The sequence below is a fragment of the Salvelinus sp. IW2-2015 genome, linkage group LG4q.1:29, assembly GCF_002910315.2.
Source record: "Salvelinus sp. IW2-2015 linkage group LG4q.1:29, ASM291031v2, whole genome shotgun sequence".
NCBI lineage: Eukaryota > Metazoa > Chordata > Actinopteri > Salmoniformes > Salmonidae > Salvelinus > Salvelinus sp. IW2-2015.
This window is the reverse complement of record NC_036842.1, coordinates 29,066,855-29,081,025: the sequence shown is the minus strand read 5'-3', so window position 1 is coordinate 29,081,025 and position 14,171 is coordinate 29,066,855. Positions and strand designations below refer to the sequence as shown.

The following is a 14,171-nucleotide window of genomic DNA, read 5'->3' as shown; positions in this document are numbered from 1 at the left end:
TTTGCTTCTCGGGCTTCCTGGCCGCCGTGTTTTTCCTTCATACCACCGCTCCTCCGGCCATTAGCTGCCCCCAAAGCCTCTTCACCACGAGGAGCCCACCCGCGCATATTTCGGTCAACCTTAGCCCAGGGGCGTCCCCTTTACCGTTCATAATTTCTCCCATGTCCAGGAGTCCTGGTTATGTACATCTGGGCCGCTGTGTTGCTGCTGCTGCGCTCTGCTGTCCCGTTACTACGCTGCTTCGGCCGAGTTTCTGTGCGGTGGTCCTGTAACAGCCAGCCTTCCTCCTCTTCGGTCCTGAAGAGAGTGTTTAGCAGTGATCGGAACCAAGACGGCAGCGGTAGTTGTGTGCTCAACATATTTAATAATACGAACTACGGTGAACAACTACAACAATTACAACAAATAACACAAAATTGGGCAAAAAACCAATACAGTCCTACTGGTGCCCAGAGGTCAGAGGAAAAAACACAGAAGACCAGGAAAACCACCCACAAACCCCCAAACACAAAACAACACGCCACCACCTAAGTATGAGATTTCCCCCAATCAGAGACAACACGAAAACACACCTGCCCCTATTGAAACCATATGTAGGCCACAAACATAAATAGAAAACAGGACAAACTAGACTACACCAATCATTAGAATGCCCACCCAGCTCAGCGTCCGACCAACACTAAAACAAGGCAAAACACAACAAGAACTATGGTCAGAACGTACAGTTCTTTGCAATCATTGACGTAATGCTTTTTCATGCAAATAAAGCAGGCTTGAATTTGAATTTTCGAAGACGAGAGAGAGACTGACGACGAGAGAAGAGACGGGTTAAGCAATAAAAAGGAGAAACGCAGCAGTTACAGAAAGGAAAAGCGAGAGACCCTTAGAAAGTTATACTTCTGACTAAACCCAGGGAAGACAAGGAAAAGGAGGGCAGAGAGGATAGACGAAGAGAGAAGAAGAGAGAGAGACGAGATAAGAGAGAGAGAGAAGCAGGGAGAGAATGATGAGGGAGATGAGGAGAGAGCGAGAGAGCAGAACGAGAGACAGAGAGAGAGAGAGAGAGAGGACAGAGAGAGAGAGAGGCGACTGTTTGTGAAAGTTCATTATTCTGATAACTCCAGTGGAAAGAAAGGAGGGAGAGAGAGTAAGAGACAAGAGAGGAGGAGAGAGAGAGAGAAGAGAGACGAGAGAGAGATGAGAGAGAGAGAGAGCTAAGGAGAAAGCCAGAGAGAAGAGAGAGATAGATCAAAAGGGTGAAAGAACATAGGGGATGAGATGATATAGCAAGTCGGCAAGAAAGTCAGAAGCGAGATCGCAAGATGACAAAAGGGAGCAGAGAAAGACAGATGAGAGAACTGACAGATACAGACGGACAGAGGAGACATGAGGAGAGGACTGACAATACAAAGGGACAGAAAGACAGAGAGAGCTGACAGATACAGACGGACAGAGAAAGACAGAGAGAGACTTGACAGATACAGACGAAACAGAGAAAGACAGAGAGAGACTGACAATTACAGAGGGAGCAGAGAAGACAGAGAGAGAGACGGACAGAACAGAGGAGAAGAGAAAGACAGAGAGACGACAGATACAGACGGAACAGAGAGAGAGAAGATGACAAAAGATTACCAAAGGAGCAGAGAAAGACAGAAGAGAGACTGACAGATACAGACGGAAACAGAGAAGACAGAGAGAGACTGACAGATACAGAGGAGCAGAGAAGAAAGACAAGAGAGAGACTGAAGATACAGAGGGAGCGGAGAAAAGACAGAGAGAGAGACTGACAGATACAGAGGAACAGAGAAAGACAGAGAGACTGACAGATAAGGGAGCAGAGAAACAGAGAAGAGCTGACAGATACAGAAGGGACAGAGAGAAAGACCGAGAGAGACTGACAGATACAGAGGGACAGAGAAAAGACAGAGAGGACTGACAGATACAGAGGGAGCAGAAAAAAGCCGAGAGAGAGACTGAAGATACAGGGGACAGAGAAAGACAGAAAAAGAACTGACAGATACAGAGGGAGCAGAGAAAGACAGAGAGAAAAGACTGACAAGTACAGAGGGAGCAGAGAAGACCGAGAGGAGACTGACAGATACAGAAGGGAACAGAGAAAGACAGAGAGACTGACAGATACAGACGAACAGAGAAAGACAGAGAGAGGACTGACAGATACAGACGGAACAGAGAAAGACAGAGAGAGAGACTGACAGATACAAAGGGAACAGAGAAAACAGAAAAGATGACAGATACAGAGGAGCAGAGAAAGACAGAGAAAGACAGAGAGGAGACTGACAGATACAGAGGGAGAATAGAACATACTGTTTGGTTACAGTAAGTCTCTATGTGAAACGGTTAAGGGGGAGGTTAGTGGTGCCACCCCATGGGCCGTAGAGCGTAGAGCTGCCTGCCCCACACACCACACACACCATACACATACACCACACGCACAGTCTTGTGTGAAATTCCATCACGCGCTGGGCTGGAATTTAATGTTTCCCTTTAATTAGGCTTATGCCGAGCTGTTAACTGGGGTGTTTTCTAAAGATGGCTGGCAGAGAGACCAGAGATGCAGAGGGAGAGACGGACAGGCTTTCCATATCAGCAATCCCCAGCCCAGTCCAGAGCCCAGACACGCCGGCGTGGCTAATACCACCATCACCACACACAAACACAGGATGAACCCTGCCAAGATGCGAGGGAGGAGGAGAGAGGGAAAGAGGAGAAAAGAAAGAGAGCGGACTGAAAGACTGTTCGCGACTCCTTCTATGGTTCCTGGTAATGAAGCAGCTTCATGTCACATCCTGGGTTAACACTAACCCTAACCCAAGCTTCACGTCCACATCCGGTGTTTAACACATAACCCTAACCCAAGGTCACGTCCACATCCTGTTTAACACTAACCCTAACCAAGCTTCACGGTCCACATCCTGTTTAACACTAAACCTAACCCTAGCTTCATGTTCCACATCCTGGTTAACACTAACCCTAACCCTAGCTTCATGTCCACATCCTGGTTTAACACTAACCCTAACCCTAGCTTCACGGTCCACATCCCTGGTTTAACACTAACCCTAAACCTAGCTTCATGTCCACATCCTGGGTTTAACACTTAACCCTAACCTAGCTTCACGTCCACATTCTGTTAACACTAACCCTAACCTAGCTTCACGTCCACATCCTGGTTTAACACTAACGACTTAAACCCTAGCTTCCACACGCCAATCTGGTTAACACTAACCCTAACCCTAGCTTCATGTCCACATCCTGGTTTAACACTAACCCTTAACCCTAGCTTCATGTCCACCATCCTGGTTTAACACTACCCTAAACCTAGCTTCATGTCCACATTCTGTGTTTAACACTTAACCAACCCTAGCTTCATCCACATCCTGGTTTAAACACAACCCTAACCCTAGTTCATGTCCACATCCTGTTTAACACTAACCCTAACTTCATGTCCACATCCTGAGTTTAAACACTAACCCTAACCCTAGCTTCATGTCCACATCCTGGTTTAACACTAACCCTCACTTCATGTCCACATCCTGTTTAACACTAACCCTAAACCTACCTTCATGTCCACATCCTGGTTTAACACTAACCCTAACCTAGCTTCATGTCCACATCCTGTTTAACACTAACCCTAACTTCATGTCAATCCCTGGTTAACACTAACCTAACCCTAGCTTCAGTCACATCCTGTTTAACACTAACCCTAAACTACTTCATGTCCATCCTGGTTTAACACTAACCGCTAAACCTAGATACATGTCCACCATCCTGTTTAACACTAACCCTAACCCTAGCTTCATGTCCACATCCTGTTTAACACTACGCCTAAACTTCCATGTCCCACATCCTGGTTTAACACTAACCCTAACCCTACTTCAGTCCACATCCTGGTTTAACACTACCCTAAACCTAGATACATGTCCACATCCTGGTTTAACCTAACCCTAACCCTAGCTTTCACCCCACATCCTGGTTTAACCCTAACCCTAGCTTCACGTCCACATCCTGGAGTTTAACACTAACCTAACCCTTTTCATGTCCACATTCCTGGGTTTAACACTAAACCCTAAACCTAGCTACAGTCCACATGCTGGTTTAACACTAACCCTAACCCTCAGCTTACATGTTCCACATCCTGGTTTAACACTAACCCTAACCCTAGCTTCATGTCCACATTCTGGTTTAACACTAACCCTAACCCTAGCTTCACATCCACATCCTGGTTTAACACTAACCCTTAACCTAGCTTCATTCCACATCCTGGTTAACACTAACCCTAAACCTATCTTCATGTCCACATCTGCGATTTAACACTAACCTAAACTATCTTCATGTCACATCCTGGTTTAACACTAACCCTAAACCTATCTTCACGTCCACATCCTTGCGTTTAACACTAACCTTAACCCTAGCTTCACATCCACATCCTGGTTTAACACTAACCCTGAAAACCTAGCTACAATGTCCACATCCTGGTTTAACCCTAACCCTAACCCTAGCTTCCGTCCACCATCCTGGTTTTAACCCTAACCCTAGCTTCACGTCCGTCCATGTGTGTGTGTGTGTGTGAGGTGTGTTAAGACTCACGGTTGGTGCATTTCTCCTGAGCCAGGGTTCATGAGATGTAATGTGTCTCTAATGAACCCCCACCTTCACCTCCTCTTCTACTGGGCTGGGGATGTACTCACACACCCCTGGGGACACCTGGAAACACACACACACACACACCACACAACACACACACACCACCACCACACACACACACACACACACACACACACACACCACACACACACACACACACACACACACACACATACACAGACAGACGAAGACACACAGAGACAGACACACACACAGACACACACACACAGAGTCAGACAGACACACACACAGACAGATACACAGACACACACACACACAGCAGACAGACAGGCACACACACATACACACAGAGACACACACACACACAGAGAGAGACAGACAGACAGAAAGACAGACAGAAAGACAGACAGACAGAAAGACACACACACACACACATAGACACACACACATATGGCATTAGCACTGAAGAGCTGATGATGAGCTGTTGATGATGATGATGGTGATGTTGATGATGATGATGGTGATGATAATGATGATGTTGACGATGTATGTCCTACTCACCTTTTGTTCATGCTCTATTCTCATACTTGGGTTGGCGTTGAGCTCCAGTAATACTGGCTTCAGGTTCTTCATCAGCAGGATGTCAAAGCCCAAAATCTGACACACACAGTCAAGATGGTCATATCACCATTTCTATAACGTTAAGTCACACTCTTCATAAAATATAACTAGAATCTAAGTACACATGTAATAGTATCCATATTACTGTAATCTATCTTAATCTGTGGGAGCCTAAAGCTATTGGCTCCATTAAATTATATCACACACACACACCACACACACACACACACACACACACACAGACACACACACACAGACAAACACTCAGACACACACACAGACACACACACACTCTCCTCATCTCTCTGTACCTGGAAGCAGGTGGGTCCTGGTTTGACAGGCCGTATGATGGCCAGGTAGTAGACCTTGAGCTCATTGACCAGAGCGATGACCGTCTTGATGACCAGAGAGATGATGTCTGACCACACCTTCTTGATGTCCACTCCTTTAGAGGCCAGGCGGTAGAGCACGCTGGAGAAGGTACGCTTGTTTCCCGATGAAAGGCTGTCAGAGTGGACAAAGTTCCCAGTCTGGACGCTGAGGGAGTAGTTGGTCAGGTGCATGAGGACATGGCTCAGGTTCTTCTGACTGGGTTCCTGTTGGGGTGCCAGGGACATGGGAGAACAGAGATGTTAGAATGCTATATTTAAACATAGAAACATGTTAAGAAAGTCAATGTTTAAATGCTAGTAGAATGCTTTATGCCAAAATGGAAGATAAAATATATTGTGTAGTGATTATGAGTGCTGTATGTATGTGTTATGAATGCGTTATGTCTTCAGATAAAGTGGTCCTACCGTTCCTACCGTGGCGGAGATCTTTGTGGGCTATACTCGGCCTTGTCTCAGGATGGTAAATTGGTGGTTGAAGATATCCCTCTAGTGGTGTGGGGGCTGTGCTTTGGCAAAGTGGGTGGGGTTATATCCTTCCTGTTTGGCCCTGTCCGGGGGTATCATCGGATGGGGCCACAGTGTCTCCTGACCCCTCCTGTCTCAGCCTCCAGTATTAATGCTGCAGTAGTTTATGTGTCGGGGGGCTAGGGTCAGTTTGTTATATCTGGAGTACTTCTCCTGTCTTAACCCGGTGTCCTGTGTGAATTTAAGTATGCTCTCGCTAATTCTCTCTTTCTCTCTTTCTTTCTCTCTCTCGGAGGACCTGAGCCCTAGGACCATGCCTCATGACTACCTGGCATGATGACTCCTTGCTGTCCCCAGTCCACCTGGCCGTGCTGCTGCTCCAGTTTCCACTGTTCTGCCTGCGGCTATGGAACCCTGACCTGTTCACCGGACGTGCTACCTGTCCCAGACCTGCTGTTTTCAACTCTCTAGAGACTGCCGGAGTGGTAGAGATACTCTTAATGATCGGCTATGAAAAGCCAACTGACATTTACTCCTGAGGTGCTGACTTGCTGCACCCTCGACAACTACTGTGATTATTATTATTTGACCACGCTGGTAATTTATGAACATTTGAACATCTTGGCCATGTTCTGTTATAATCTCCACCCGGCACAGCCAGAAGAGGACTGGTCACCCCTCATAGCCTGGTTCCTCTCTAGGTTTCTTCCTAGGTTTTGGCCTTTCTAGGGAGTTTTTCCTAGCCACCGTGCTTCTACACCTGCATTGCTTGCTGTTTGGGGTTTTAGGCTGCGTTTCTGTACAGCACTTTGAGATATCAGCTGATGTAAGATTTGATTTGATTTGATTATTGCTCGGTGCAGAATGTGTTATGAAGGGGTTATGAACATGTTACAAAGTCCCTTTGTAACTTCCAACCTGGTATGTCTCGGTACAGAAGCTTCTTATGAATGTAGCATATATGTATTATGAGCATGTTATAACATCCTTATCTATGTTCCTAGCTGGTATGTCTCAGTGCAGAAGCCTCTTATGAATGTAGCATATATGTATTATGAGCATGTTATAACATCCTTATCTATGTTCCTAGCTGGTATGTCTCAGTGCAGAAGCGTGACAGCCCCTCTTTAGCGATATAGATCTCCAGCAGCTCCAGGGACTTGACCAGCTCGTAGAGACGGATGTCCAACTTCAGCTTGTCGATAAGACGAGGCTTGTGGATGTACTCCTGGACCACAGACTGCCTTGTCTGTGATCCCGCTATAACCCTGAGGTCGCTGGGGTCGCGGATGAGGTAGGTGCCATCCCCCTGGGAACCCCTGTCCGGCTTGGCGATGAAGGTGGGCTTCAGGGACGCGTCAGCATTAACTATGTAGTAATAAGACTTACTTGTTAGATATTACTGCACGGTCGGAACTAGAAGCACAAGCATTTCGCTACACTCGCATTAACATCTGCTAACCATGTGCATGTGACCAATAACATTTGATTTGTTTTGATTTCACTGACTGGAAAAACATAAACAATGACCATCCATAGGTCTAAATGGGTGAAGATGTTGGGTAAATTAAGCACTGGTCTTTAAACTTTAAATCATCATCAATGGCCAAGGCTGGTGTAGAGGACTGTGAATCCAGTCCTCCTGGTTGGTATGAGTGAAACACAAGGAACTGTCATGCTCAGATTAGTAACAGGGGAACTGAGACTTAAGAGACCAAATCAGCTTGATTGTAAAGGAGCCCCTCTGAGTTAGGGCTGGGCGATACAGTGGCTTGGAAAAGCATTCACCCCTCTTGGCATTATTCCTATTTTGTTGCCTTACAACCTGGAATGAAAATAGATTTTTTGGGGGGTTTGTATCATTTGATTTACACAATATGCCTACCACTTTGAAGATGCAAAAAAAAAAAATTTGTGAAACAAACAAGAAATAAGACAAAAAAACTAAACTTGAGCGTGCATAACTATTCACCCCCACCCAAAGTCAATACTTTGTAGAGCCACCTTTCGCAGCAATTACAGCTGCAAGTCTCTTGGGGTATGTCTCTATCAGCTTGGCACATCTAGCCACTGGGATTGTTGCCCATTCTTCAAGACAAAACTGCTCCAGCTCCTTCAAGTTGGATGGGTTCCGCTAGTGTACAGCAATCTTTAAGTCATACAACAGATTCTCAATTGGATTCCCCTTAAACCACTTAAGTGTTGCTTTAGCAGTGTGCTGGGGGTCATTGTCCTGCTGGAAGGTGAACCTCCGTCCCAGTCTCAAATCTCTGGAAGTCTAAAACAGGTTTCCCTCAAGAAATAAGGGCTGGGCCTTATTTTTAACCAAATGTTGCAATTTGACTTGCGATTTAGAGCAAAACACTTGGGTTAACTGTTGGAATCATGGGAATATAATGTCTATTCTAATTCTATAGTTAGAATATAATAGCGGGCACTTTTAATACAGTGTTGTTTGACATGACAATGAATGAAAATTCCAGGGAGGAGTTATTGTGACAGGGTAGGAACTAATGTGTTGATAGGTGTTTCCTAGGGGACCCTATAATCTTTGGCTTCATGTAGCTAACATATTCTTGCTTTGCGTTTACCTCTTTAATTTAGAAGACACTGTTGCACAAACAACATGCTGATTTAGGTCTACACAATCACTTGCATTATCAGTATCAGCTGTATTGCTAATTACGCTTGCTCTTACTCAGTACATGTATTATCTAGCTAGCTAGCGATTAGCATTAGTGGCTAACAATATTTAGGAACAACTTGCTAAGAAAAGACAAACTAGCTATTTGCAGATGTAAGAAACACAAGCTAATAGTGTAATTATAGAATGCTGGTAGATTTATATTAAAAAGCAAAGTGACAACTGCATCGTTGTCATCAACAGTGTTGCATATGCTGCATTGACCACGCAGACTGAACGCAAGTGTCTCGTACGTAAACTCGTACATCGCCTTGGTCCGTACAATTGCCCTTATTTTAGCGCCCCAAAAAACGTAATACTTCCAGATCAACTGTAATGTCAATACCATTGTAAAGCACAATTTCTCCCCTTTCCAACAAAATCGATTACATGACCTGAACACTGCCCGTTTCTGCATAATTCAAGCAGGCAATGAGCCATGTCGGGTCTTTTTAAAAATGGCGGGTGGGGAAGCGAAACTAATGCGTGATAGTGAGAAGGACAGATGTCGTGTGGGAAAATTGCTTTTTTCACTCGATCTGTCCAACTTACCACCTTATCGCCTCTAAAATGTAAATAAAACACTATAAAGAGTTTATATAATGTGTCATTACATACCTATTTGAAGGTTTGTGTCGAATTTGAATCGTGTTTTTAGGGCGGTGCTAAAGTGATCTTAGAAGTAAACAGCGGCTTTGAGAATGATGATCGCATGCAATTATGACAAAAAAATGACTAGGTATCCACCACTAGCGCGCACCACCGCTAACTAGCCAGCCATTTCACATCGGCCACATATACAGCACTTTTCTTTCTAAGAGTGTACCTGTTATCACCTACTGTAACCTAAGTGACACAGTGATAGACTGACACAAGCCGAGTGATATTTAGCTACCCGCTTTGCCTAGACATTTCAAGTTCAAGTTTCAAGTTTTATTAGTAGTATCTACAGGATACGCATGGTATACACGTCCAACAAAATGCTTACTTGCTTATCTTACTCTTGTTCACTTTCTCATGAATGAACCTCAGTGTCTTGTCACTGCCCCTAGAGTATTTTGCCCCATTCAACACCACATCCCAAGGCGAAATATTGAGATCTGGGGCTTATATTTATCTAGGGCAATTTCCTAGGTTGGGATTAATTAATATTAACTACACACAATTTCTTTCCTAATCGTGGTCTACCTTGTTTAAGTAAGTAATTGAAACCAACTTAAATGTTAAGACTTAACCCTCTAAGCTCTGATAGTATCCTATGGCACAGCTATATCAAGGTTAGTCTATGCCTGTAGACAACGTTCCCTCTAAACTGCGCGCAGCCACGCACCTCCTCCATGACTGCAGAGCAGAAGAAATGCCAGCCAGCGCAGAGATGCACGAGATTGAACTTCACTGAGTTCGCTTCATTAGTTTGCACTATAGAGATCAACATTTTTCTCTAATGTGATCAAATCAACATTATATCAGCCCCTTTTAATGCAACAAACAAAAACAAATCTAACTTGCAAGATTGAGTCTAGTTGTAGATTTGAGATGATTGAGATCTAGTTGTAGGCAGAGCCAGAGAGCATGGGAGTAGAATTCTATTGACCAGACCATTCAATCAGCCTGAGTGGATGCACTTTTCCATCTGAGCTCAGAGCAAAGCATGTTTCTTAAAGGGGCAATGTTGTATTTATTACAGGCTTGATTATGCAAATAAGCCAATAGCCAGCGGGTAGCCTACATTGCATAATTCTCTGCATGGTAATAATAATGCATTTTATTTTGTAAATAAAATGCAAATACAATTTCATACAATGTACTGCAATGTACTCTACCGTTCAAAAGTTTGGGGTCACTTAGAAATGTCCTTGTTTTTTTTCTTTTACCTTTATTTAACCAGGTAGGCTAGTTGAGAACCAAATTGCCGTATCTCAGACTGGCCAATAAAAATAAAAGATTAAGATGGTCAAAAGCACAAAGACACTGGACAGAGATATGGCTTTTTCTTTGCAACTCTGCCTAGAAGGCCAGCATCCCAGAGTCGCCTCTTCACTGTTGACGTTGAGACTGGTGTTTTGCGGGTACTATTTAATGAAGCTGCTAGTTGAGGACTTGTGAGGCGTCTGTTTCTCAAACTCTCACTCCTCTTTCTATTTTGGTTAGAGCCGGTTTGCGCTGTTCTGTGAAGGGAGTAGTACACAGCTTTGTACGAGATCTTTAGTTTCTTGGCAATTTCTCGCATGGAATAGCCTTAATTTCTCAGAACAAGAATAGACTGACGAGTTTCAGAAGAAAGTGCTTTGTTTCTGGCCATTTTGAGCCTGTAATCGAACCCACAAATGCTGATGCTCCAGATACTCAACTAGTCTAAAGGCCAGGTTTATTGCTTTTTTAATCAGAACAACAGTTTTCATCTGTGCTAAAATAATTGTATAATTTCTGGCGACAAATATGTAGCGAGGGCCAGCCGACTAGAGCATACAGGTTGCAGTGGTGGGTGGTATAAGGTGATTTGGTAACAGAACGGATGGCACTGTGATAGACTGCATCCAGTTTGCTGAGTAGAGTATTGGAAGCTATTTTGTAGATGACATCGCCGAAGTCGAGGATCGGTAGGATAGTCAGTTTTACGAGGGTAAGTTTGGCGGCGTGAGTGAAGGGGGCTTTGTTGCGAAATAGAAAGCCGAATCTAGATTTGATTTTGGATTGGAGATGTTTAATATGAGTCTGGAAGGAGAGTTTACAGTCTAACCAGACACCTAGGTATTTATAGATGTCCACATATTCTAAGTCGGAACCGTCCAGGGTGGTGATGCTAGTCGGGCGGGCGGGTGCGGGCAGCGAACGGTTGAAAAGCATGCATTTGGTTTTACTAGCATTTAAGAGCAGTTGGAGGCCACGGAAGGAGTGTTGTATGGCATTGAAGCTCGTTTGGAGGTTAGTTAGCACAGTATCCAAGGAAGGGCCAGAAGTATACAGAATGGTGTCATCTGCGTAGATGTGGATCAGGGAATCGCCCGCAGCAAGAGCGACATCATTGACATATACAGAGAAAAGAGTCGGCCCGAGAATTGAACCCTGTGGTACCCCCATAGAAACTGCCAGAGGTCCGGACAACATGCCCTCCGATTTGAGACACTGAACTCTGTCTGCAAAGTAGTTGGTGAACCAGGCGAGGTAGTCATTAGAAAAACCAAGGGTATTGAGTCTGCCGATAAGAATACGGTGATTGACAGAGTCGAAAGCCTTGGCCGGGTCGATGAAGACGACTGCACAGTACTGTCATTTATCGATGGTGGTTATGATATCGTTTAGTACCTTGCGCGTGGCTGAGATGTACCCGTGACCGGCTCGGAAACCTGATAGCACAGTGGAGAAGGTACGGTGCGATTCGAAATGGTCAGTGATCTGTTTATTAACTTGGCTTTCAAAGACTTTAGATAGGCAGGGCAGGATGGATATAGGTCTGTAAAAGTTTGGGTCTAGGGTGTCACCCCTTTTGAAGAGGGGGATGACCGCGGCAGCTTTCCAATCTTTAGGCATCTCGGACAATACGAAAGAGAGGTTGAACAGGATGGTAATAGGGGTTGCAACAATGGCGGCGGATAGTTTTAGAAAGAGAGGGTCCAGATTGTCTAGCCCAGCTGATTTGTACGGGTCCAGGTTTTGCAGTTCTTTCAGAACATCTGCTATCTGGATTTGGGTAAAGGAGAAGCTGGGGAGGCTTGGGCGAGTAGCTGCGGGGGGGGGTGGAGCTGTTGGTCAGGGTTGGAGTAGCCAGGAAGAAGGCATGGCCAGCCGTTGAGAAATGCTTATTGAAATGTTCGATTATCATGGATTTATCGGCGGTGACCGTGTTACCTAGCCTCAGAGCAGTGGGCAGCTGGGAGGAGGTGCTCTTGGTCTCCACGGACTTTACAGTGTCCCAAAACTTTTTGGAGTTAGAGCTACAGAATGCAAATTTCTGTTTGAAAAAGCTAGCCTTTGCTTTCCTGACTGACTGCGTGTATTGGTTCCTGACTTCCCTGAACAGTTGCATATCGCGGGGACTATTCGATCCCATTGCAGTCCGCCACAGGATGTTTTTGTGCTGGTCAAGGGCAGTCAGGTCTGGTGTGAACCAAGGGCTATATCTGTTCTTAGTTCTGCATTTTTTGAAAGGGAAATGCTTATTTACGATGCCCAGGCATCCTCGACTGACGGGATGAGGTCAATATCCTTCTAGGATACCCGGGCCAGGTCATTTAGAAAGGCCTGCTCGCAGAAGTGTTTTATGGAGCGTTTGACAGTGATGAGGGGTGGTCGTTTGACCGCGGACCCATAGCGGATACAGGCAATGAGGCAGTGATCGCTGAGATCCTGATTGAAATGCGATTTGCTCCATTGATTTTGTTGCTAGGCCACTCTAATATGCTCAAAAAGCCACAATAGCCTATTGGCTACTGTCTAAAACTGTAACTTAAAGCGTGTACAGCCTCAGTTTTCACTGTAATTGCGCGCCGGAAGTTGCACAAAATTCTCACAATGTTCAAGTTTCTGCTCATAAGCCCAGAAATTTGCTCAGTGCCCAAAAACATTAGAGGGAACATTGCCTGTAGCCTGTCTGTGGTTAAGATGCAGAGCCTTTTAAAGGGGCTCTAGTGCCCCCCTCTGTTTGACTAGCTGAGCTGTATCTCAGGCAATGACGTAAGTTAATTCCCCTACCCAGTTAAATCCCGGCTGTCTGAGGACACACCCTCTCAAAGTCACTGTGACCTCTGAACGTCAAACACCATTAACACTTATTAGCTTGACCTCTGACCTTTCCCTCTAGCCGTTCTGAATTAATCATGCGTGCCAATGCTGAGGGTTCACTAAGGGATGAGTAGAGGGAAGGGGGTGGACAGGGGTTTGAGTGGGATGTGTATGAGAGTGGTGTGTGTGTGTGGTGTGTGGTGTGTGTGTGTGTGTGTGTGTGTGTGTGTGTGTGTGTGTGTGTGTGTGTGTGTGTGTGTGTGTGTGTGTGTGTGTGTGTGTGTGTGTGTGTGTGTGTGTGTGTGTGTGTGTGTGTGTGGTGTGAACACAGCTATTTGTGTGGTTTGTGTGTGGTTTCCTGTGGTATGGTAGTGACCAGGGTGTGTCACAGCCTATTAGAGAGCAAGTCATTCACTATTGCACAAAGGGCAGTGAACTACTAGTTTGTATGAAACAATTAAAGGAAAACTGTTCCTCGTGAGTCGTGCTCCTGAGTGGTGCAGCGGTCTAAGGCACTGCATCTCAGTGCTAGAGGCGTCACTACAGACTCTGGTTCGATCGTGGGCTGTATCACAACCGGCGTGATTGGGAGTCCCATAGGGCGGTGCACAATTGGCCCAGCGTCGTCCGGGTTAGGGGAGGGTTTGGCCGGGGTAGGCCATCAT

At 45.3% G+C, this 14,171-nt stretch overlaps 1 protein-coding gene across 1 annotated transcript in view; it reads right to left on the bottom strand.

The window, feature by feature from the left end:
* Positions 1-4,601: 4,601 nt before the first annotated feature.
* LOC111960891 (tubulin polyglutamylase TTLL11-like) overlaps positions 4,602-14,171 on the bottom strand; it is an 18,474-nt gene continuing 8,904 nt past the window's right edge. The window contains 5 exon segments of the mRNA XM_023983054.2: positions 4,602-4,658; positions 4,660-4,722; positions 5,185-5,280; positions 5,556-5,850; positions 7,202-7,489. Of these exon segments, the coding sequence (XP_023838822.2) occupies positions 4,602-4,658; positions 4,660-4,722; positions 5,185-5,280; positions 5,556-5,850; positions 7,202-7,489 (799 nt within the window).